The sequence below is a fragment of the Acanthochromis polyacanthus genome, chromosome 6 (assembly GCF_021347895.1).
Source record: "Acanthochromis polyacanthus isolate Apoly-LR-REF ecotype Palm Island chromosome 6, KAUST_Apoly_ChrSc, whole genome shotgun sequence".
NCBI lineage: Eukaryota > Metazoa > Chordata > Actinopteri > Pomacentridae > Acanthochromis > Acanthochromis polyacanthus.
The window spans coordinates 32,943,122-32,967,681 of NC_067118.1; the positions used below are offsets into that span (position 1 = coordinate 32,943,122).

At 41.5% G+C, this 24,560-nt stretch overlaps 1 protein-coding gene across 2 annotated transcripts in view; it reads right to left on the minus strand.

Annotated features, from left to right (window-relative positions):
* Positions 1-12: 12 nt before the first annotated feature.
* Positions 13-24,560, minus strand: part of nkain4 (sodium/potassium transporting ATPase interacting 4) — a 45,482-nt gene continuing 20,934 nt past the window's right edge. The window contains exons 4-7 of one of the 2 annotated variants that reach the window (XM_022192056.2): positions 20,542-20,742; positions 11,987-12,047; positions 3,319-3,403; positions 13-2,462 (exon numbers count right to left, since the gene is read on the minus strand). In XM_022192056.2, the coding sequence (XP_022047748.1) occupies positions 2,453-2,462; positions 3,319-3,403; positions 11,987-12,047; positions 20,542-20,742 (357 nt within the window). In that variant the 3' untranslated portion in view covers positions 13-2,452. The remainder of the gene's footprint in view (positions 2,463-3,318; positions 3,404-11,986; positions 12,048-20,541; positions 20,743-24,560) is intronic. The other variant, XM_022192058.2, reaches the window with a different exon arrangement.

Consider the following 24,560-nt stretch of genomic DNA (forward strand, 5'->3'; position numbering starts at 1 on the left):
AACGACATGCGAGACTGTTAAAAGAGCACATTCGTTTTATTAACAAACACCTATTTACATGAGCACAAAGCACAGTTCTGGATAAATAGGATTACATAGTCGGGGTCACATGGGGTTGGAGCAACACAGGACACAAAACAGAGGAGAAAAACAATCTTTTCCACTTCCTATAAAAAGAAAAAGACTGATCTACAAAGAGGTGAAATCTTTTTCAGTGAAGACTAGCACATACACAACCATGACAGCTTCCACCTCATGCCAGTCACTCGGGTTTAGGAAAAGGCTGTATTGCACTGAGAGGAAGACTACTTTTTACATAACAATTTTACTAGCATTTCGCTGCTAATACTGATTATGTTACAATATGAGGTGCTTTGTGTTTCTACTAACCACACACCAGTTATGTTACCAGGAGTGTGCAAACTTTAAATCATAAACGCAATAATGACATATAAATTATTGCATCTCTAAAACAGAGAGCTGACAGAACAAATCAAAATGGTTCGCCGTCATTATTCTGAAAGTAGTGGAAGAAGTAGTCGGATGATTTTTCAGAACCATAACAGTTTGTAGGTGGTCGATCTGGCAGTGAAGTACATCTAATATCAAAGAGGAATCTGACACTCACTTGATATTTGTGGGTACTGACAACTGACAAAAAAAACCTGGAAACAAAACAAAAGCAACTTTTTTGTTCACAACTCTAAGTGGTGAGTTTCAGTCTTTGCACCACAAAATATTGCAACCAAACAAATTAAAAATTGAAAATACTCAAATTTAATTTGAGACAAAAACCATCCTCAACTTAAATGATGTTCTGTAACTGTGAAAACACACAATAAGAATCAAATAGTCTCCTACATGAAAATTACTCACTAGCATACTCTTTCAAGATTCTCTATTATCTGCAAAAAAAAAAACAATTAGACAAAATATGCAGACTTATGGAAGAGCAAACACAAAGCAGGAACTCAGACACCTCCCAACGTGTGCATTAACACTTTGAACACCAGGGGACAGTAGTGATTCACACAAGCAGTAAGACAACAGGAGGATCTGACAATATCCCACTGTAGAAAAAAAAGGTGCTGCCCATCAGTATAGGAGATATGACCCATGTTTCCACACTCAGAGAAGTCAACATGTTGCTGGGTCGGAATAAAACAAATCTTAGAATAACACAACACAATAAAAAAAAGCTCTCAGTTACAGTTCACCAGCTCATTTGCAGCCAGTTAAAGACACCAGTTTTGCTAGTTTCTTATTACTCAATATGCTATACACATAATTACAAAACAAACACTGTAAAAAGAAAAAAAACACATGCCATAAAACAATCACAACTGAGACTATCACAATTGAGAATTTAAACTGTTGAGATATGATAGAAGATGACACCCCGATCTATTCAGGTGGAGTCAGATTGCAACTTCTACACCGAAGACCAAAATGCAAAAAATGACTCAACACTGTTGTGCGCAACATGAACAGTAAAACAATTCCTATTGTTTTCTTCAAGTCAAAAATACGCTGTGTAACCTTTGCTTGAGTGTGTGTAATGATCACCTATGCCACATCTGTCAGCAGTTAGAAGAGAAGATCTGACGAGAAAATCTTTTCAGCGTATCATCTAACACCTGACATTTCAGAAATACTGACTTTGCTGTTGGTGAAAATAGTCATGACAGTAAGACTCCAAAAATAAAAGTAAGACTTGCATGCCATTTCTCGCATTTGAACATCTCTTACAGGCTCTTTTGCATTCGTGATAGTTCACACTCCAAACTCCGAATAAAAAAAGAAATCTTCCCCCTTATTTTCATTATTTACATTTTCTATTTTTGACAACACGCCCCTGTAGGTTTGGGGCTTTTGTTCCCTCCAAATACTCTACCTCTTCTACTCCCCTGCCTCTTCCTGCTTTGCGTCTGTATTTATGCACACAGATCCTGGCCTAAAGTAAACAGGCAGCACACAATAGCTCATTCCACAGGCTCCCACTGTAATTCAGCCCTTTGGCCAAGATCTGAGCCAAACCAGCAATAATATGCTAAATCACTGAGTCCTCTAAGACACAGTACCACAGACTGGGAATGCTGGGCAGTCCCTGATTACATACACAATGTATTTATTAGCTGTACATGTTCGATTCAGTCACGGTCTTGGGGAGGGGGAGCAGGGACCTCAACACAAAGAAAATGACTGATACACAAACACCTCTAAATACGCGCTTTCTTACGCTGGAAATCCCTTGTTCCTTGAACCCGTCACAAAGGACCCTAACTGAGAAATGTTGGCTTTTCGGGGCAGCAAATGACATGTTTAAAGTACTGAAATCAAGAAGGGGAGGAACGTCTGGTGTGCCGAAGTGCACTGGGATGTTTGTGTCAAAACACCCATTTCGTCTGTGTGACAAATCGCTGTATCACCTCCCTGCTGAATGTTCTCCTATTTACGTAGACCTGGAGAGGAGAAAAACATGGAAATCAAAAGGGCTGAGGGTTAGCAGTTGTTGGGCAACTTGCATGTATATATACATACATACATCCAAACACACACACACGCATTTCCCCCGGATGAATTTATTCAGGATATAACCCCCAGTAGGTTGGAGAGACAAAAACTTCCTCCCTCCCATTACAGACGGAGCTGATTAAACTGTCAAGAAGCTAATAAAATATTCATTTCATGTTGACAGAGAATTATTACATGACTTCCTAGGCTTATTGTTATTAAGTTCTCTGCACAACTTAATTGATTAATCCAATTTTAGGCAGAATTTTGTATGTTTTTCTCAATGTGCCTCCACCAGTAACTGCCTGCGGGCCAGCACGGAAACACACACACATGCAACGACAAATATACATGACACACAAACACGCAACAGTGCTATGAAAAACCTTTATATTCCCCAAAGCAATCTGACAGGATGTAGCATGTTTTCAGACAGCGATCTACTCTCCAGGCATGACTCAACGCTCCAGATAGCGAGCAAGCAACCCCCTGCATTGTATCTGCTAGTCTGTGCTGTGTTGCAATACACTGGATCTTTATCCTGAGCAAACACTTAAAAAATACTCAGGAATGAACACATAAATAGGCCTTAGCTTGAGATTATTTAGTTTTTTATTTTTGCACTTAACAAAAATACTCCTTTTAGTTAATGAATAGTTTCAAGAAAATTGGGGAGTGTAACTGTATGTGACCACAAAATGCAGCAATAAGTGTGAATATTGACATAAATCAACTGTCATGATCACATTTAAACACAGAAGTACAAATATACATATGCAGGAATGAGATTACACTCATACTTACAGGTACATGGGCTTTAAGAGGAAATGAGATGGTTTCTCATTGACATGGTAGAGTGGGAATGGGTCAAATCCACCAATAAAATCAACTGAAAACAAAGGATTAAACACATGAATTATGGAGTAAATCAAAAGACAGACAACAACACAACAAGACACTGAAGGAAACAAAAAGACACGCATGATAAAAACAGATCAGACACAACCTGAATGAGAAATGAAATGGAAACGAAAGACACAGTGGGACCAGATGTAACGCAGGGATGCTGAAAGGCAGGCCGCTTGCCAAGAACAGTACACGCTTTAAGTCTTTTTTAGTTTTAACTTTGACAAAGTCCACAAAAGGAGATGAAAAAAACCAACCCCGCTTCAACTTTTTTCATCTGTGCATCTGCCTTGAGCCAAAGGGAAAGCTCGGGAACAGGTGAAAGCTTGCCAGCTGTCAAAATAGGCTAAGCCTTTTTATCGCTCAGAAACAGAGGTGACCTTCAGTCACCAAATGAACGCTCAACCTTTTCTGTTTATTTTCTCACTTAAGAGTTCAGACTCTAGGCGAGGGGCAGATGAGCGAATGGGTGTTATGTCATGCGAGAACGAGAAGGACACACCGGTACCAAAGTGCTGTGTACTTTTCACAGATGGAGAGAGAGATTTTCATGGGATGGAGCAAAAGGCTCGCGGCTTTTTTGAGGGGACATGGCGGCTGAGTGGGAAAGAGAGGGGGAGGCAGAAAGAAAGGGGGGAGGACGGGGCGCGTCACGCTTGTCAGTCTGACTGACGGGGGGGCCGAGGAGATTAAGCTGAAGGAGTGCATGTGAAAGTGGCCAGCATGTCCAGGAGCTCCTGTAAACACCAGGAGGGGAGGAAGAGGAGAAAGTGAAGCTGAAGTGGGGAAAAAAAACTAATAGAAGTTCAAAAGAACTTCTATTAGTCCCCATGTCCCCAGAACATGGGCAGATCTGTTACTTTTTGGGAACCAACAGCTGTAGGGGAAAAACACGTCTAAGCCAGCCATGGAAACTACTGTAAGGCCAAATCAGTTCAATCCTGATAAGAGGAGGCTGGGGTGGTCTGGTGAATACTGATAGGTAGGCAGGATGAGAGAGCCGGGGGAGGGTTGAGCTGTGCTGTCCCTTTCCTCTGACCCTGCCCTGGTTTCCTGGGGATCACAGTTTCATCTGCACAACAGATACATGCCACCCACACACACATAGAAAGACCTCTCCTCTGCTCTTTTTCTGTACCAATGATTTTCTCATTACAAGCAGGTGGGGATCTATCCCCTGCCATGATAAACTGTGCCGAGGAATACAGTTAGATGATAATGACGGCTGCCATTTTTAGACACACTAACAGCTCCAAGGACAGCTAAGTCGGTCGGGCCAATCCATCCATCAGGATGTCAATGCAACGCTTTGGGTTCACAGTGAAATATCGTGACAACTATTGGATAGATAGTTGTGAAATTTGACACAGATATGCAAGGTCTCCAGAAGAGGAACCCCAATGACTTTGGTGACGCCTTCGCAAACAGGGTCAACACTCTTGCTTTCAAGTCATTCGAAACTCAAGAGGTAAATTTCTGTCATGCATCATGCACCACCACCTGTTCTTACTCTAATAAAGACATACAGCGTGTCAAAACATTAGCTAGCACCCTATTAAGTGCCTCATTTGTAACTCTGATCTCCATCCCTCCTACGTACTGCATAGCCCACCAGCACTTAATTGCTTGTGCCTTGTTGAACCTTTTTTCCCGATTAATAACTACATGCATTGGTTTGACCCTGACCTGAGCTCACTGAGCCTCAAAGCTGGAGAAAATAAGCTTGAGGAAATGTTTGTTTTTTGTCCCCAACATTACAAACAGAAAAATGTCTGGTAATATTAAACGTCTCACTGTAATGATTCTGACTGAAGGGATCCGTGTCTGTGCCACACTTAGAAAATGAATGTGAAAAGCTGCTTTGATGGAATGGTGGTAAAGCCGCAAGCTCGAGTGCATTTTTTTTATTCGGAACAGATGATTTAAGCACTTTTCTAGTGTTATGACATTCTGGGATTGCAAATTTATTTCAAAAAATGTTCTGAAAACATCCAAAGCGAAAACTTTTAACACAAAATACAGCTACATATAATAGGACTGGAAACAGATACGGAGCGTTGATTGATGTGTGTGATCCTCTAACTACTGAAAGAGGTGAGATCAGTTTCTTCCAAGCAGAGAGAGCAAGCAAACTGATTTCCCCGTGTACAGACACATGCAAGAAATGAAAGGTATGTAGGTCAATAGTTAAGGCATTTATGCGGTGCCCCAAAACAAGCAAGGAGTAATATAAGACGATTATGTTTCAGTTCAAGTGGAAACTGGTTGAAATCAGAGGACTGCACCAGGAGAGACACTATCAGCCAGTATGCTGCTACAACTCTCACTGTGTGTGTCGGTGCGTGAAATGTTTGTGAGCTACAACTGAAATAAAATGCAGGCACCAATATAAAAGGGAAAAAGACCGGGAGGGAAAAATGGAGCTGGTGAGAATAAAAGAGTTCAGCTTGAGGAAGATCAAGAAAAACAGAGACAGAGACAGTGAGCGAGACAAAGGGCTGACAGATTCAGAGTCTGTATTAACGCTGGAAGAGGAGAGTTACAAGGCACAGTTGTGGTCTCTTTCTCTCATCCTCTCTGTTCTCGCACACCATTACACAGCCATCATTGCTATGCAGGCTACTCATTTACTTAAAGACCAGTTCAGCTGTTTTCTGCTTTATTACTTTGCATATGAAAACTTTGGGTACGTTTGATTGAGAGTGCATTTAAAGTTAATTATCCATGCAAGGATGAGGAGTCAAAGACAGATCGAGAGAGAGTTTAGAAGCTTAGTTTGTGGTGATAATGTAGAATGACCTTCATTGATTCTCAGTTATTTGTGTATGATCCACTCCATTTTCCATGCAATTTGACTGATATAATAAAGGAAAAATGTTTTCTGTCTCTGCATGTTCAACATCCATCCATCCATTCTCTATACACCGCTTTATCCTCACTATGGTCGCGGGGGGGGGGCTGGAGCCTATCCCAGCTGACTCGGGCGAAAGCAGGGGACACCCTGGACAGGTCACTAGTCTGTCACAGGGCTACATATACAGACAAACAATCACACTCACATTCACACCTACGGACAATTTAGAGTAGCCAATTAACCTCAGCATATTTTTGGACTGTGGGAAGAAGCTGGAGTACCCGGAGAAATTGAACCGGGGATCTTCTTGCTGCAAGGCGAAAGTGCTAACCTCTACTCCAGCCCCTATGTTCAACATGCTTTAAAAAAATGCAATAAATAGAATCAGGATGTAGAATGAATCTGCCTCCCTCACCGAACTGGATAAGAACCTGACATAAAAGAATATGTATTTGTCAGCAGTGAAGAAACCACTAATCCTGACTTCATTCCCAAATTCATTAGTAGAAATCCATGCCTGGATCTGAAAGGAACTTCCAGCATGTTTCACTGTCGCCAGCACTCGTCCATCTTATATCCTCCAGTCAAATATTTAAAATCTGTCCACACCATCTGCTGAGATTGCTGTTATTTTACTTTATCAATGGCATTGTTTCTTTGTGCTTCTGCAGAAAAGCTTGGATGGCACATTTGGACAGATGTAACGTCTGAAAAATTTCTCACCTTGTTGATGCAATATCGTTGCCTTTATCTTTGGGTTTAGCTTATCAAATGTCACCACTTTGTCTCTAAAACGAACCATGTGCCAGTTCTGGGCTAATTCAGAGCGGGTTCTGAGTTGGTTCTACATGAGAAGTGGTTTGTATGTCTATGGAATACAAAGCAACATCATTATATCAGTGCGTACATCTGTTTGAACACCTTTTCTGCAATAGAAATATCTTCTAGTTTGGTCAGAACTTATGTTGAGAACCAGACTGCTAATAGACAGCTTTTTTCCCCCCACAACCACTGCTGGAAAGCTGCTCAGTATTTTACTATCAGCAGTATGTGTAAATAAATGCCCAAATGGCAGACAGTGTTTGTGAGTGCCACTCAAGAGCTGCCGTTTGTTTTTAAAATGCCAGCTGGCAAAATCAAACATCAAAGGGCATAAAAATTACAGGAATAATGACTTCACCAGTTTTCCACACAGAGCTGCATCGATTTCATGTCCACGATAAAGCTCTGGTTTTTGTTCTGTTATTTTGGATTAAGCACATATTTTTCTTTCTTTTTTAAAAATTGTTTATTTTTGGCAAATAACTATCACAAAGTTTTAGTTGGTCTTTTTGGTCATGAGTAACCTTCCCTCAGCGGCTTGGTTCTAAAACATGCAAAGTGTTGGTGCTGCTCTCGAGTCAGTTTTCCTGAATGAGAGCCAGTTCTTTGGCAAAGAACTGGTTTGAGGCTCCAAATCAGCTCTCAAACTGCCTCGGTGGAAAAGATGTAGGAGTGGATTTGCTGCTTTTTCTCTGTTTAGCATTAGCTTAAACGCAATACCTCTGGGTTTAGAATTGGTGTTTGGGGAAACTTTCACATTGCATTCCGAGAAACTGGGATGGGCATTTTATGGCTTTTCATCAACTCTGTTAATCAATTAATTTAAAAATAAAACTTGGCAGAATAATAAGTTTTGAGATCAGTTTGTTATTTCAGCCCTGAACATAATGAATGATGGCTGAATTCCATCTTTCTGTTTCACGGTGCTGGTATTGTGAGGGTTGGCTCACTGTCACTATTAAAACAAAGCCATCTTTCTTTTCAGTAATAACACCTGTGCTTTTGGTGCTATGGCATATCAAAACGTCTTTTTTTCAAAAAGCACCTGTGTATAGATATGTGTAAATATCTATCAATAATGCTGCAAAACAGTTGGATATAGTCATTTAGTGTATAATTAAGTTGTAATGATACGGATTCCTTCATTCAAAACTTGCCATTGGCTGTGATTTACTTCTGACTTGTGTATCTACTGTAAATCAACATGTTAATACAAGACAGATTAATCTACTAAAAAACACGAGATAAAATGGATCAAATTTCTAAACCCAATGTGAAGAGACTTTGTATAACTCCACCATAGCTTCACAGTCAATTATCAGTCATGATGAGAATAGCAAATGAAAAGTCTCTAGATTCCAGTGCATATAGGTATATTTTTGGAGCACTTATACTAAAGTTTAACAAGAAATTTGTTCAGTGATTTAAGTAGACACATGTAGGTTGATTTTTGTTGAAATGTGGGTGAGTCTGTAGATATTTGGATTCCTGGGAGGGAAGATAGAGGACTGGAAGATGATGATGGAAAATGGAAAAGGGTTTGCAAATTGCTCAGAGTCCTTAACACACTTAAAAAAATGAATATAAGATTTTTATATGCCAAAAATGCCCGAATCTGTCAATTCCTAGCTAACAAAATTAATAAATGAATTTGCCCCTGGTAAGGCATCTTTCTGGATGTATGATGGAGAACATCTGGAGTGCCCGAAAACCTCTGTGCAGCCCCGCACTGAAAGGTTGAGACTTTATTTTGACCTCTTCACACTTTCCAACAGCCTGAGAATACATTGCCACCTGCACATCCATCCATCCATCCCTCCAGCTGCTCCGTCTGCAGAGGATTTTCTGCGGATGTGACTCAGCACAGGAGGCAGCAGCATAATTAGCAGACAAGCTAAAGCGTGCTCATCCCGGTGCTAGGCGGCTAACTCCATGACCTACTTTACAAAGAGGATTTTCCCCACCACTCACTCTGCCGGTGTGTCTGCTCACCACAGATAACTGCCTGTAACAAATTCATACACACAAATACCTCCACTCCAACAGCCAGTCGGTCGCATACAGTCGACTCAACACACACACACACACACACATACACACACACGCAGGATATACAGTGGATGGGAATGAGTGCACAGATACATGTGCTTACAGAGTGACAGAGAAGGAGAGTCGCATCAGAAAGGGAGCTCATTCATACACACAGACAAACACACACACAGACACACACACAGTTATACACAGAGTATCAGTAATAAAGCCTGAAAGCCATGTCAAACCCTGAGCTGATGGTATATGATGTTTGTTATTCTGCCCATTGTGTCTTCTTGGCTTCCTGCAGTTGTGTATGTGTCTGTACACCCGTGTGTGTGTGTGTGTGTGTGTGTGTGTGTGTGTGTGCGTTTCATTCCACCATTCTTTACGCAAGCCTGAGCACTCAAATCTAACTCGGTCTCCTCCCTGGAGAGTGAGAGAAAGTGCTCCACGTGAGAGGAATTCCTGTCTCATCTTCTTATTTGTGAAAAGCTCATCTTGTCTTGCATTGTTTGTTCCTGCATATTGCCTCATCTTCTTTATTCCCCCCTTCTCGACTTGCACCTGATAAACACCTCCCTGTTCTCCCCATCACCGTCTTCCCCCTTCCTTCTCCTCTCTCTCTCTCTCTCTCTCTCTTCCGGACTCTCCTGAGGATTCTTCCTACCTTTCCTCTCTTACCGAGGCGCAGTCAGCTGTGGAAGTTATTCACCAGCAACGCGCTTAATGAGGCTGATACAACGAGTGACCAGAGACCTCTAACTTTTTACAAGCACACCTCATTAAAGCTCCAAAAGCAGGAAAGAGGAGGGGAAAAAGAAAGCTGGTTGGAGAGCGCAGAATTTCTAAACATGCTAAAATTGAATCCTGACACACGATTCTTCCGTCTACTTGCGATAAAAACTGGGAAGTGGAATAAAGCAAACGAAGGAGAGAGTATAGAGAAGGTAAAGTTCTGAGTAGGAGGAGAGATGCTGAGGCAGCTGGGGAGCTCAGTGCCGAGAGTTGCTTTAATCTACACATCAAATGGAAGGAGAAAATGAGAGCAGAAAAGTGCCTGAGCTGGTTTTTGTGTTGGCGTAAGTGTGTGTGTGTGTGCGTGTTTGTCTGCACACCTGTGTCTGCATGAACGAATGAGTGTGTATGTGTACAGGCAAAGGGTTGATTACAATAACAAAGAGCGAGCACTCAGAAGTGATGTAGCAGCGTTTGGTGCAGCTTGGATCAGGGAAGAACTACCAGATAATTAAAACCAATAATAAAAAAAAAAACACACCATGTTCTGTTTTCACCCCGAGCTTTTTAAACTAACACTTTGCTCTTTTTTAATCTGTGCTTTTGGATGATTCTAAGATGATTTTGAACACAATCTGAATGAATGGAGCTCAAAGGTCTCCAAAGACAAAAGGATAAGCGCAAAGTTGTTCAGAGGGAAAGTATTTTGGCTTAAATGGTACTGCCTTCCAGGGATTCCTCCGGGGTGATTAAGTCCTACTGCCCAGAGCTGGGTGGTGGTGGCGGGGGGCGGGGCAGGAGGGTGGTGGTGCAAACCACTCACAGCCAGTGAGTCTCTGGTATGTGACCACCTAAGAACTGCTTCTGGAATACTGGTCTCCAGGAACACACACACAGAAACCACATCACAGCTCCCCCAAAATTACAAGAGTCTGCTGTTTAAAATGCAATTAGAGCATGTAGTGCTTTGTTCATTACCCCGTTTTCAAATCAAATTAGAGCTCAGGTGTCTAGAAGAGAAACACGAACAGAACAAGGCACCAAATACTTGATAATTAGTATTCTAACAGGCATACGAGCAAGAATGTGTACACCTGAGTAGCTCCATCCAGCTAATCCTCTCAGAGAAAGCATGCAACTTGAGTCACTGCAGATCTAACCAACTTCAAATGAGAAATCAGAATATTTGTAGGGGTAGATTCTCACGCATGTGGACATAGCTGTGCATCCTGAGCAGTTACAGCAGTGCTAATCAGATATTTATGACTGCCACTGACCCTTCAGATCAAATGTTTCCTGACTTCTGATTGGCTAACCTCCAGCAGGACCTCTGACCTGCTGCCTACGAGGTCAGAGCAGCTGGGCCATTTATCACAAATGTCCATCTCTGGTTTCCCCATCTTCTCCTGTGACTCATTCCTTGGTCCCCTGCTGTCTTTTCCTACACCCCTTTTCTCACTCTCTGCCCGGTTTTGCACGACAGGAAAAGAATTAGAGTCACGAACAGTGAGGAAAACTTCAGAGAACGGTTTGATGTATTTGAGTAGCTAAAAAAGCAAGACAGAAGACTGGTGGAGGTGCAGTTCTGCAGCATAAAAACGCCACCCTAACCAGGCTACATAACACTGGAGCGACACAAAGATGGAGAGGAGAAAGTGGGAAAAGCAGAAGCCCAAGTGCATCAAATGACAAGGCTTAAACAACAGCAAAGGACCTCACAGAACGCTAGGAGGACAGATGAGGCAACCAGTGAAAAGAGAGAGGAAAAGAATGGGCTGAAGGAGGTGCGGAGAGGGAACACACGACTCCTTTGGTTCTGGAGGGAAGGAGAGTGAGAGGGCCCAGCTGGTGTGGGGGAGGAACAAGGAGGGAGTAAGGAGGGGAGAGCTGGAGCAGTGAGAGTGTGGGGTGGGATGGGAGATGAAGAAAGACGCAGCTCTTTTCTGCTCGACTCGGGCGTTTTTGTTTTTTTATTTTTCGTCTCATCTGTGAGCGGGTCTGATTCGCTCATTGTTGCTGCTTTTCAAGAATGAGTGCGTAAGTGTGCATGAGTGAGTGTGTGTGTGTGTGTGTGTGTGTGTGTGTGTGTGTGTGTGCATGTGAGTGTGTTAAGTCACTCACAGCTGTCCTCCTCCTCGGTCATCGCGCTGACAACATAACAGGCGTACACGAAGCCCAGGAGCTGTAAAAAAAAAAAAAAACACACAAGCAAACAAGAGAAGGTTAGAGCGTGCAGTGTGCAGTTAAACAGCTGTGTGTTTTCTCTGATGGACCAGAAGATAATACAGGAGGAAAATGAGTAGATGCTCTGTCGGGCGGATGATGCAACACTGTGCAAAGACTAGCTCGAGCTGAAATGATATGTTAAGTAATTGCCTCAAAATACCTGCCGACACACTGAATAAAGCAGCATTTGAAGGCATTTATCAGCCATAAAACTTAAAACATTCACAGATTTGTGACTTTTTATGAAAAGTGATCAACCATCAAATAAAAATAATTCCTAGTTGACCCTTTTAATACCAATAACAGATCAAATATGTCATAATTGAGAAGAGATACTTGTAGTAATGAGCCATGAGACAATTATTGTCCGATTCTGCAGTTGCTTCATAGAATCTGTCAGTCGCCGTTTTAGTTTTCAAGTCTAGTATTTTTTTTATCCTCATAGCTCATATAGCATCTTTTTCTGTGAAAGCAGGGCAAACAACCCCTAAAAACACACTGTACACTATACCTGCAGAAAACAAGTTAGCTGGTGAACACAGAGGAGTGTTCAGTCGCTAAAGGCACAGATGTTTCCTTCAGAGTTTTGGTGGGGACCAAAACAAAAAGCCAATGAGAGAGAACACTTAACTTGCATACATCAAGTGGCCAGAAGCACAACAATGCTCCGTAATAGCTTGATATGAACACATGAAGCCGCTGTTATGTTCACAGCTCTGCCGTGCTTTGCTGTAATCAGAGCTTCCATGGGTTCATAAAGCAGTTGCTCGTATGCACAAACGCACCAGAAACCATCAACAACCAGCAGAGCGAGCGCACAAGTGACTACACGAGGACACACGTGTGGGCAAAACAGACAGCACTGAGAATAGCCCGTGGAACAGGCAGATGGCTGTCATCGACTCAGAAACAGACACGGTGCGTCTCTCCACCCAGCCATCCATCCATCCATCATTTGGCACTCCGCCATGCCAATTAAAACAGCGCCAGGCACGCTGCCCTCGTCGCACACTGTGGTCACAAACACACAACCCAAGGGGGTAATGACTGTGTGTGATGATGGCTATTTATGTAACATTCATTCAACCTATAACTTAGCCTGGCCTGTGTAATTATAAATGGAGCAAAGATAACCTGCTTTGATGGCCTTTCATCTCTATCATTTGGGTTTTGTTCCATTTTTGTTTCATTTGCACAATGAATTAGGCTTTCACTGAAGTTCATCCAGATGTAGATGAGATGTTTTATTTATGAATGAAGCGCAGGTGTCTTGAGTGGTAAATAGAAAAAGTGATGGTTCTGTATCTGTGTGGGCCAGATAAGATGTGTGTCTTCTTTCTGCTTCTCTCCCTCGCTGGATTCTTCCTCTCTCGTATCTAATTGCTGGTCTCACCCCATCTATTACAGTGGCGGTGAAATGGAGGTGAATTAGCATATGTATAAAGCCAGTGTCAAACACAAGATGGTGTTAACAGCAGGGGATACACCCTGTTTTTCAATTGCATTGTGCCTGTGTGTGCGTCCGTGCGAGTTCCCCCTGTAAAAGTGTGTGCTCATGTGAGTTAATATTCATGCGAGAGTGTAGGTTTGTTTAATTTCCATGAAGAAGGCTGATTTTTGTTGCAGTCTGGCAGTTGAGCCAAAATGTCAGCAGAAGAAGTTTGAGTGAAGTGTTTGTGTACATACAGCAAAACGAAAGCAACAACATAAAGTCTAAGGTTTTGGGCGGTGAGAAACTGCCAGAAAAGCGTCTGTGTGGTGCATTATTGATTATCAAGGTGTCTGGAGGTATGCTGGATGGACAGATATAACTATCCCAAAATGTATTCTCACTTTTGTTTTGTTTTCTGGGAAATTTTAGATTCAGAATCTGCTATTTTCAATGTTGCAGCCACTTTAAAACTGCAGAACTCTGTTCTACTTGGATTACGCTATCTACATTTTTGTTTTTGTGCTACAACTCGTCATACCTGCTCAATAAGTTCTGAAAATAAAAGACAATAACTTTCTTTCCATTTTTGTGATCAAATATTTCACTATACAAACTATTCTATATGTTTTGCTTTATATTACTGTGCACTGCAACTGCATACGGCTTTGAAAATATCACTAGTTGACTTACTTTTTTGTGATCGGACTTTTCAGGGTGCCTTAAATTATTTCTAATGTTTCAATTCACCAATGACACGATGCCAACAGTGAAAATTTCAGAGTTTTCCCTTTAAAAGTACCTGAGATACTGTCATTTCAAACAGCCCCAAATTTAACAAACATGCTGAACGTAGGTTTACGGGCACTAAAAAGAAACAAACAAATAATCACAGAAAGTATTTGATATATCAAGCTAAAAATTGCATTCATCTCTCATTGTTCAATTTCTAACTGATGACCGCAGGAAAGTTCTGACACTGCATGCTATGGCTGACCTTAAGTACTTCCAGTCACCCTATATATATATATATATATATATATATATATATATATATATCTTCCATACTTGTAGCACGATGCAGACTGAGATAATAAGATCAGAGAAGCGAACACTTGGTGGCTTTTTGCTGGAAGCGGCTGCCAATATAGGTCAGTGTCCTCAATAACAAGTGACAATTTCACTTACATATCACTGCATATTAAGTGTCCTTAAATGAAGCTAATAAAATGCCTGCCTCCCCGTCTCACACTCAGACACACATACACACACTTTACTTTCTTCTATGACGTCTTCCTGTCACTTATGGAGTTCAGGGATCATTTTAGAAATTAATGTCGTATTAATTAAGCTCATAAAGCCCCCGCGTGTCCTCTGTGACTCGATCCCAGTCTGTCTGTGAGGACGTGCCATGCTAAAGTCAACTCATTCGGCTGCCAGTCATTTGGTTTTTCCCCTTGCACTCGTCTTTATAACTTTCTAAACACAGGGCTCCATGTCACTGTCAGTCCACAATCTACAAATATACTCCGTTATCTTTCTGTCTGTGTTTCTTGTCTTTTTTTTTTTTTTTTTGGTTTGTTTTTCTCTCACCAAGTACCACTCTCCTCTTAGTTTTCCCTCCACTGTCTCCTGGGCTACTGGGCAGTGAACAGTGATCTGCACAACTGATAACTGGCAGCAAGACGCAAGAGAGTAGAAAACTGGACAAGAAAACTTAAGTGCTCGAAGCAGAAAAAAGAAAACGAAAAAGCAGTGGGCCTTCACTTGATGTTTGCTATGCTTCGGAGTGGAGCGGTTCAAAACTGGAGAAAACTCTCATTGCAATATTTTGTTTTTCCACGGTAAATATTGCAATAATAAAAATATAGGCATTCTCACCAGATGAACTGAGTAACTGTTAGAAAAGAATGAATCTTTCTAGAATGATTGAGGTGATCTTGTATTGCACAGAAACAAAAAAAACATTTTTAAAAAGCAGAAAAAGCTGTTTGCAACCATTTTTATGTGATGTAACACTGGCATAGCATCTGAAATAGATTTTTGCTTTGGCATTCAGACTTGGCTTTGCACTTGTTATACAGAGCGTTGTGGTGCTGATTTAAATGAACCAACAAATGAGTTGGGTCGTCTCATGCCGCTGAAACATTCCAAACAACTGACATCGTGTTTCTTTTTGCACCCAAATCTTCCTTTTCAGTGTTTCTCTGTGGTTCTGTGCACATGTGAACCCCGCATATTAACAAAACCTGTATCTTGCAAATTAAACTAAATTAAAACTCCAAGAACCCTAAAGTTTAAGTAAACTCTGTTATCTTAGACAGACTTCCCTTATAGATTATTAATGTAAAACTCGAGCCATGCAAGTTTCCTTTTTTGTATTAAGAAGCAAAGAAATCTGTAGCTTTATGAGTTTGAGCGGTTTGCCTTGCTTGCTTCACATCACACTGCATTTCCTCCAATCCTGCAGAGGAAACTAAAGTAGCCGATCGACAAAGTCCGGCTATATTGGTGCTTCTACTCTCAGATAATGAGGCCAAAAGGAGGGTAAAGATTCAGGCATTCATGAGCGAGTCTGTGAGAAGAAAACCAGCTGCTGAGCTCGAAAACAGGCTCCTTGAATTTACATAAGCTAATGAAGGTCAGGTTTATACTGAACCTGCCAATCCAGAAACTGACAGTGCACAGTCACTCATAAACATTAGTCCACCGGGCATTAATCTACATTATGACCAGCGCTAGTTACTTTGGACACAGTGAATCATTTGGATAAATCTGCAGTATTCAGTTCAACAAGACATTATCACCACCCAGGTGTCCACAACTACATCCTATAGGCCTCTCCGTAGAAGAATGTAGCTGTATAATCCTAACCGAAATCATTAGTGTCGCTTAAAATGCCCCACGTTCACTATAATTAGTGTCTTAAATGTAAAGAGAAGTGAATTGCTGGTTTTATAGAACAGTCAAGCGAGATCTGACCAATTTACATCTTAAATTCAAACATCATTTTGAACCGGCAATGGAGATTAAAAGAGAATTCACAGACTACGCAAAAAATAACTAATTAATCGTTACCTGCAGCTTTAGATATTACTTCTATATGTGTGTATTCAGCAGTCTGCGTTCATACACAACACACTGGAAGATGTCGCCTCTTCACACCAGAGTGGCTTGTGCATGTGTGTGCAGTGACGGGTATCTGAGTCCATCTACAAGGTAATTAACACGCTATTGATTGTGGCTCAGTGTCAGCAGAAAAGTCACGAGTAATGAAAGAAATTTGTAGGTAAAATACATCACATCAGAGAGAGGCGGTGGAGGAGGGTGAGAGCGATAGATAGACGGGCGGCGCAGATATCCTGTAGGTTAATTACACAGGACTTTCTGCCTGACAATAAGGTACAAGCGTCTCTGCACAAAATGTATGTGTGTGTTTGGCAGCTGCGTGTTTAATGACAAACCATGATGAGACTGGGACTGCGGAGACCACATCCACCTGTTCTCCCCTACCATCCCCCCTCCGCCACATCCAAATGTGAGCACAACGCACGGAGATATCCAGCTTACACGGGACCACACGGGGTTGTTAAGAGTCTGCTGTGCTCATTTGCATCTCTCACATCAAGTAGCTGCACATACCGGGTTGCTAATGTCAGCCAAACACAAGAGGCCGGCCATGCAGAAATAAAAGCCCTACAAAAGAAAGAAAACACGGCTTGTCCTCCACACAGAAGATTTTACATGAGGTCTGAGTGAAAGGGAGAGAAATTGGGCTCTGTGGACCAAGAAACTAATGAACTGAAGGCGAAACAAGAAGGTAAATAAAAAGGCCAATACACACTCAACAAGCAGAGAGAAAAGCAAGCATGGCACTGGAGAAGATTTATTCCTTTAAAGATGCTTGTTTTTCACTTCCAAGTTCTCCTCTGTTGCTTCCTCTCAGAAGCTTATAAAAAGAGCAAATATTATAGTAAAATTAATCTGAGGAAAATCCATTTCCCCGAAAAACAGATTAACAATTAAAGCTCTCGGCCAAGGCAGCCTTTGAAGTATAATGGCGGGCGGTCATGTTTTTTGTGATACACTGCGAGTAGCCTGACACGATATTCGGTGGCCCACTGAAGACTAATTCTTTCCTCTGGTCTTGAGGTCTTTCTCTTGTCCTCCCTGTTTTTCTGGCAGCAATCAACAGCCCTAATAACTGCTCGCTGCAGCATCATAAGTCTTTTAATCCTGGGATCTTTATAATCCTTTGAAGCAGATGCTGTAAAACTTACAGCGCAGTTGCAGCGTAGTGTCGGCACTGACATACTGCAGAGGTGCTTTATGCTATTATAAGAATTCTACAATGCTATTTACTGGTTGTGGACAAAATACTGGACTTCAAATAGACGCACGTCAAAAATCCCCCATGCAGCGCGCACACAAAAAGAACAAGCACAAATTCTTTTTGTGTATGGGTGGTTGTTCTGCATCGAAGTTTGGAAACAGAACACGGTCTAATGGACTCACCAAAGCGAGAACCCTGACGTTTTGGTGAGGAAGAGGAGAATGGTGGGTGAGGGGTGGCCATGATGCTTTTCTGCTGCTGAGCTGAGTGAACCTCAAGAGCCACAAAACACACGCCGACCTCTCTAATCAACCAGGGGGCTGTTCATCATCCCACCACATTAACCCAGTGCCAACTACGCTTTAACGCCGACAGAAAACTAACAGAGCCGTCGCAGCTCCAGAGAAAGTCAGAGAAGCAGTAAAAGTGACAGCGGTGAGGAAAAAAATGGATGGAAAAAAAAACGCGTTGTCATTTTTTGGTCATTTAATTTGATGGGAATTTGATAGACATTAAGGTCAAACAGTGAGAGTTCGGGGCAGGAAAAGGAGGCAGGAAGACAGACTGAGCTGAGAGATTGTGATGAGGGGGGAAAAAAACATGAAAATAGAGGAAGTGAGCAATGGAACGAGAGAATGACGCAGGCCTCCCGTTATCTTCCATCCAGTGCAGGTTTCCAGGGAATAGAGATACAACAGAAGAAAGTGTTGCCTGTGGCAGCAATAACCTACGTTAAATGATACGATATGTGTGTGCGTGCGTGTCGTTGTGTATGTGTGTGTTTGTGTGTGTTTGTGTGTGACAGCACTTTCAATTGGCTGCTGGCTGGGAAGCTCGGCAGCTCTGACAACCCCTCGACATCTTTCACGGCTCCCTTTAGTGTGTAAGAGTTATGTCTGCAGATGTAAACTAAATATCACATCTTGCGCCCCTTTTCCTTCATATCTTTCTTTCTAACTACCCTCCACCTCACCGGAGATGTATTTTCTCAGACTCGACTGTTTTATTTAACAGTGAAGGTGGTCCATGTTAGCAAAAGAAGAACTCAGGTAGATGGGAGGATACAGCCAGAGAAAAAAGAGCATTGAAGGGATAATAAGAAAACCAAAGCCGTTCAGCAGCAATATCGGCTAAAGTCAGCATTCGGTAAAATCAACAAAGAATAGAAGGGCAGACATAGAGCAAAATATTCCCCTCAGTGATAAATGAATAATGTATTATCCCAGTTTGAAAGAACTTGACTCCACTTCAAGCTCATCCTTTAAATTGGGAAGGTACTTTTTGGCTGGATGTTGCCCGAGGCAGCAATAAGCAACTAAACAGAAGTGACTTTACCAAATCTACGGCTTCACTTCTGAATTACTTCCCTCTAGCTCACGACAAATCTGAGTAGATAGATGACAGTGATGCCTCCATTACTGGCCAATGGATCCACATTTTTCATCTTAATGAAACATGCTCCTTGGAGCCCAAACTAAATATTTAATGGCCTCTCACTGCGACCTTGAAACCCCTGTAACAAAGACAAAGGGACACCCCTACTTTCTTCCTTTTCTTTTATTTCTGTCTGGGCCTCTCTTCAACCGGAGAAAGAAAAAAAAGGGGGGGGTGGACATCTCAAAGGACCTGTTTTTCCTCAGCAACACTCTGCTTTTAGCCTGAGAGGAGGCGAGGACACAAGGAAAATGATGCCACTTGTGACATTGGGATTTTAATTTCTCTGCTCCTCTCGGGAGCTGCCCCCATGGAGTTGCAGTTGAATGCTTGGTTGGAAAAATATTATGTAAAAATGCAGGCGAAAGGGGTTTTGCTATCTCAAATGGAGGGGTGGAGGTTGAAGCATGGCAAGGAATAAACCAATTCACTGCCTATAGTGCAAGGGCTAATGAGGTTCAGTGAGAGAGTTGGGGCTGTAAAGTGAGGTCAGCCATTTTATTACCTTTCTCCATGGGGGTGTTGGGATGAATGGTACAATCCAGCGCTTCTCATCACTGGGCTCCTCTGCTAGCTTCTAATCAACCATGTAGTTAACTGCATTCACAGTGCTTTCCCAAGTGTAAATTATTCCTAGATTAGATGGCAAACCTGCTGCTGGTTCAGGTCGCTGCATATTCGCTCTCTTCTTCCCCCGTCACCTACTGCCACCATTAACTTCTCCACATGTGCTTTTAAAGGGATGATGACTGCGGAAAATAAGCGTGTATGTGTGCAGCTGCAATGGAGTCAAAGTGCAAGTGAGCGTTACTATGAGTAAATGTGTGCCACTGTGCGTGGCTCAGCACCAAGTACCTGCTGCGACAGAGCGCCCTGGCACCCGTCCAGGACGAGGTTAGTCGGTCATACATGGGTGTGTGCAAATGTGCACGCCGGCAGGATGTGAGTCTCTGGTGTTTTGATAGTGAGCTGTATAAAGAGGACAATAACAGTCCTTCCAGTGTTTGAGTAACCTGCTAGCAGCTGGCAGGTCTGAGTCCCAGCCAGACAAAACAACAGATCAATTTTTCATTCAATGACCGGGGCAGAGGAAGGCAGGCAGAGGTAGACAAAATAACAGTGGAAATACTCTGAGAAAAAAAAGCTTGAAGGGAAATAAAAGCAGCTTCGAATCCCAGTCCTGTGGCGTGTGCACACATGTACAGCGTCACGTTTGCATGTAAAGACATCAGTGCTGCATTAACTTGTACTCACAGCAACGAGGATCTGTGTGCTGCTATGCATGACCTCGATGTACTGGTAGTCCATGAGGCAGCCCATGACAGTGATGTAGGAGCGGCTCTCTGTGGTCCGGACCCCGGGAGCCTGTGGCATCTCTCTCCTCACACAGCCAGGACCATGTTCGCTCCACCAGGAGTGGTGGGCAGAGATGTTAAATGTCAGCAGGTCACTGTCCTGGAAGAAAAAGCAGGAGAGAAAAAAAATAACTTCTTTGCTTTACTTAAGATGTACAGTCATTTATTCTTTATAAGGAAACCCCGGCTGGATCACAGGAAAGGTTGTTCACGAGGCAGAGAGTTTAACTCTGGAAACTTACAGCAGATGTTGGATGTTTTTTTTATGGCTGTGCTCCCTTTGCTCAAAGGGTTATTCATCCAGTTACAAATAAGACTAAGCATTGACAGCAATGCCAGCGGCTCTGCAGGGCTTTGCTCGTGTTAAATGTTAAATCACGTTAAATACTAACACCAACATGCTAACATCAACAAAACAGCAATACTAACATATTCATTAGAGCTGCAATGCAGAATCAGTGCAGTATATATAATATTACATAGTAGTATAGCATATAGCAATCCACAAATGACAGCATTTTAAATTTGAAAGTAAATTTGAAAGATTCTTTACTCATCTGTGCCTGTATACTGAATAACATTTGTTTGTGAACAAAACACATTTGAGTACATCATCTTAGGCTTTGGGAAGCACTGATCAGCAGTTTCTGATAAATGACACTGAACAATCCTAATATTTATGCTTTGGATGTATAATCTTTGTAATGTTCACCATGTTTTGTTAATGTGTTAGAAAACTAACAACATGCCAAGTAACAGGACCCATAAAGTGCATCCAGCTGGGTGAAATTTTCAAACCACGGCAATCCAAACAATTTTACAAAAATGTTTTATGAAAAACAGTAACAGTCAATCTGCAGGAAAAGTCAAGAGATCACAAAGGTCATTAGGATTAATCCTGTGGAGATGATGAACATTTGCTAAAAATTTCATAGCAATCTATTACATCATAGATATTGAGATGTTTAAGGGGTCCAAAGTAACAAACTTGTCATGTCTAAAGTCTTGCCACTCAACTCTTTAACAACGTTCAAGAGCTAATTAACAGATAATTGACAACACATACAGTTAAGGGGATAGGACATGCATACGTGTGAACCAACAGACTTTCCGTTTCTGAGTAGAATTTTACAACTTCGTAAACATTTTGTACATGTAACTCTTCTAAACCTTGGAGATGTTTAATTTGCACACGGCCACATGAGCCCACACATGCAGACTTGCAGACACTCAAATCAATCAATACCCCAATACAGCAATCTAACCTCGCATCTGGCCCTCAGTGACAAGACATGCATTATTAACGGAACCAAGTGCTGTCAGGAAACATCTCTGATTCTTATCAACCACCACACACTGGACACATCAACAACACACATATAGAATAACAACAGGAGCAACGACTTTCAATAACAGAAGAAGAAAAGTGCTTCAGGAGTCATGAACAATATTGCAGTAATGATACTTTGTCATTCCTCTTTGTTCTTGCTGATCACCGATCATCGCCCTGTCTCTTATTTTCTGCAGCTTTCATTCTGTTATTTTCTCCCACACAGTCACAAAAACAAGGGCAGCTGAAGGTCAATAGGCAGGACCGCAAAGACTAATGACTTGACAGATGCCATTGATTGATCCTGTGAGCTAGGGAAACCATCTCTATCCAAGCTGCAGCCGCATTCACGACTTCAGCACGTCGACAGTCGATACTGAAGAGGCTTTTGGCAACTTACTGTCAGGAGTGTTCTTGTTATGCTCCCATGCACCCTAAAGCAGAAATCAATTCATTCATATCATGGATTCAAGGTTAGTCTGCTAATATTTCTCAAAGTATTTTCGAACAAAAGTCAAAACATACTGAGAGATAGTCCTGGTAGTGGAATCACCAGGGATACGAGGCAGTCTAAAAAGCTAAACATCAAATGATTAGAATCTTATTCCCAATGATTTTTTGTTTCTGAACTACCAAGATAAGACTTTAGGATGGTGCGAGGGGGAAGCATAGTGATGTAGACTTTTTTTTTTTTTGGTTCTGACGAGAGTCTCATATCTGCTCAAATGCCACAAAGGTGTGCACCAACTGCTGCGTATTGATTCAGGGGCAGGAGTCAGAGGTGGTCTGCCATCTTGTCCAAAGCAAAAAAGTCTTAATATCACTGTGTTTGGGATGACTGAGGATGATAGGCAGAAGCTGGAGAGTGTCTAAGACTATCTCCATACTAAGGTAGATTAATCTGAAAACGTCATATACGTGTCAGGTTTTAATTACCCCCTGGGGAAAAATAAATTTTTCTGAATCTGAATCAATTTTCTGAGTTATTTTTATGTTGTTACTGCAACCAACACTAACAACCTGAGTTCTGAAACATTATAAACATCAAGAAATTGCAAAAATAGACATATTTCTTCTTTGAAAAATATGTTTTAACCCTAAGCTGTTTCTAGCTTGCGCCTGTCAAATTTGTGCTCAATGTGGACTCATTTTTCACTGCAAAATAAAGTCCTGTACCTCTATGGACACAGCACAACCATGGCTAGAAGTAAACAGAACTATAAAATGCATCTTGGGCAGTACAACAAAGTTATAATGCCACAAATCATAAAACCAGGGGAAAAAAATGAAAGATTTTTTCTCTCATTTGACAAAAATTGAAAAAAAAATGTAGTGACTTAATTTACAACTAACATTTTTTAATTTATTGCCATACTCTTATCTGCTCTGTGTAAACACAGCCTGCAGTTCAGCTGAGTCCAGCCACACGTGATTATTTTAAGGCCCATTCAAAACTCGACAATCCAACTACTCTTTTTGGTTTCACTGTTTTTGGCTCCGATAAATTTTGGCCATTTTCAGTAATATGATCTGCCTTTCAAACCTGCCAGTGGAGCTTTTGGTGTTCAGGGGATTAACATGTCTGAAAACATGATGCAGTTGTTGTCAGAAAGCTGATCAAGTCTGAAACTTTAAGGTGATCATGGCTGATAAATGTGACCTGTTAAACAAATGAAAACAAGCACACCTCTGCACTGTTACACTGTAAATGTCAAGCTAGCTGACAAATAATAAATATAAATACATGTTAGTGACAACACCCATGATCTGATACACTGGCAATCAAAATAAGAAATCACAGAGGTAGATGCAGTGCAGGTATACATCGTCAATACACACTAAAATGCAAAGCTGAGGATTTCTATAGTTTATATTAAGCCAAAATTAATGTGTATCATTTTTAATCAGTTCAAAACAAGTGAATTTATGAATAGCATTTAATAATTTTAGGTCATGAAAGTCACAGATGTTAAGATTAAAAAATTGCATAAAAATAAATATTTTATTAATAACAATTTTAATAAAATTAAAAGAGTGGCTTTTAAATAACTAAAACACCTGTAGGATCAAAATTAGCTTTGCTATCCATTTAAAAGACTACCTGCTGTGTGCAATGTTCTTCACACAATTTTTTTTTTACTAATATCAAAAGAGAAAAGATTTAAAAAAAAAAAGATTTCATAGAAGATTTGTTGGAAGCAGTACACATATTTAAAGAAAACATCTTCAAAAAAAACTTAAATACAATGTGAAATTGCAAAATGATGAGGGACAACTTGACAGTGCCATCCCCTAAAATCTGCACGTCTGCAGTCGCTGTGTGCAGACTGTCACCAAGAGTGAATAAAAAAGAAAGGCAGTGAATAACTGGGGACTGTTTAACACAGAAGTATAGGCAGAGTAGCAGGGGTCTGTCTGTCGGTTCTGTCCTGCGCTGTGGGGGAAGGGATAAGGGATCAATAGGAGGTGACAGAGCATGTGGCATATGACTCTGACAGCCTGCCCCCTCACTCTGAGGGCCTTGAGAGCAGCCACCACCCACACATGCATCCATACACACTCTCTAGTGCTGTCCTGTCAACATCGGT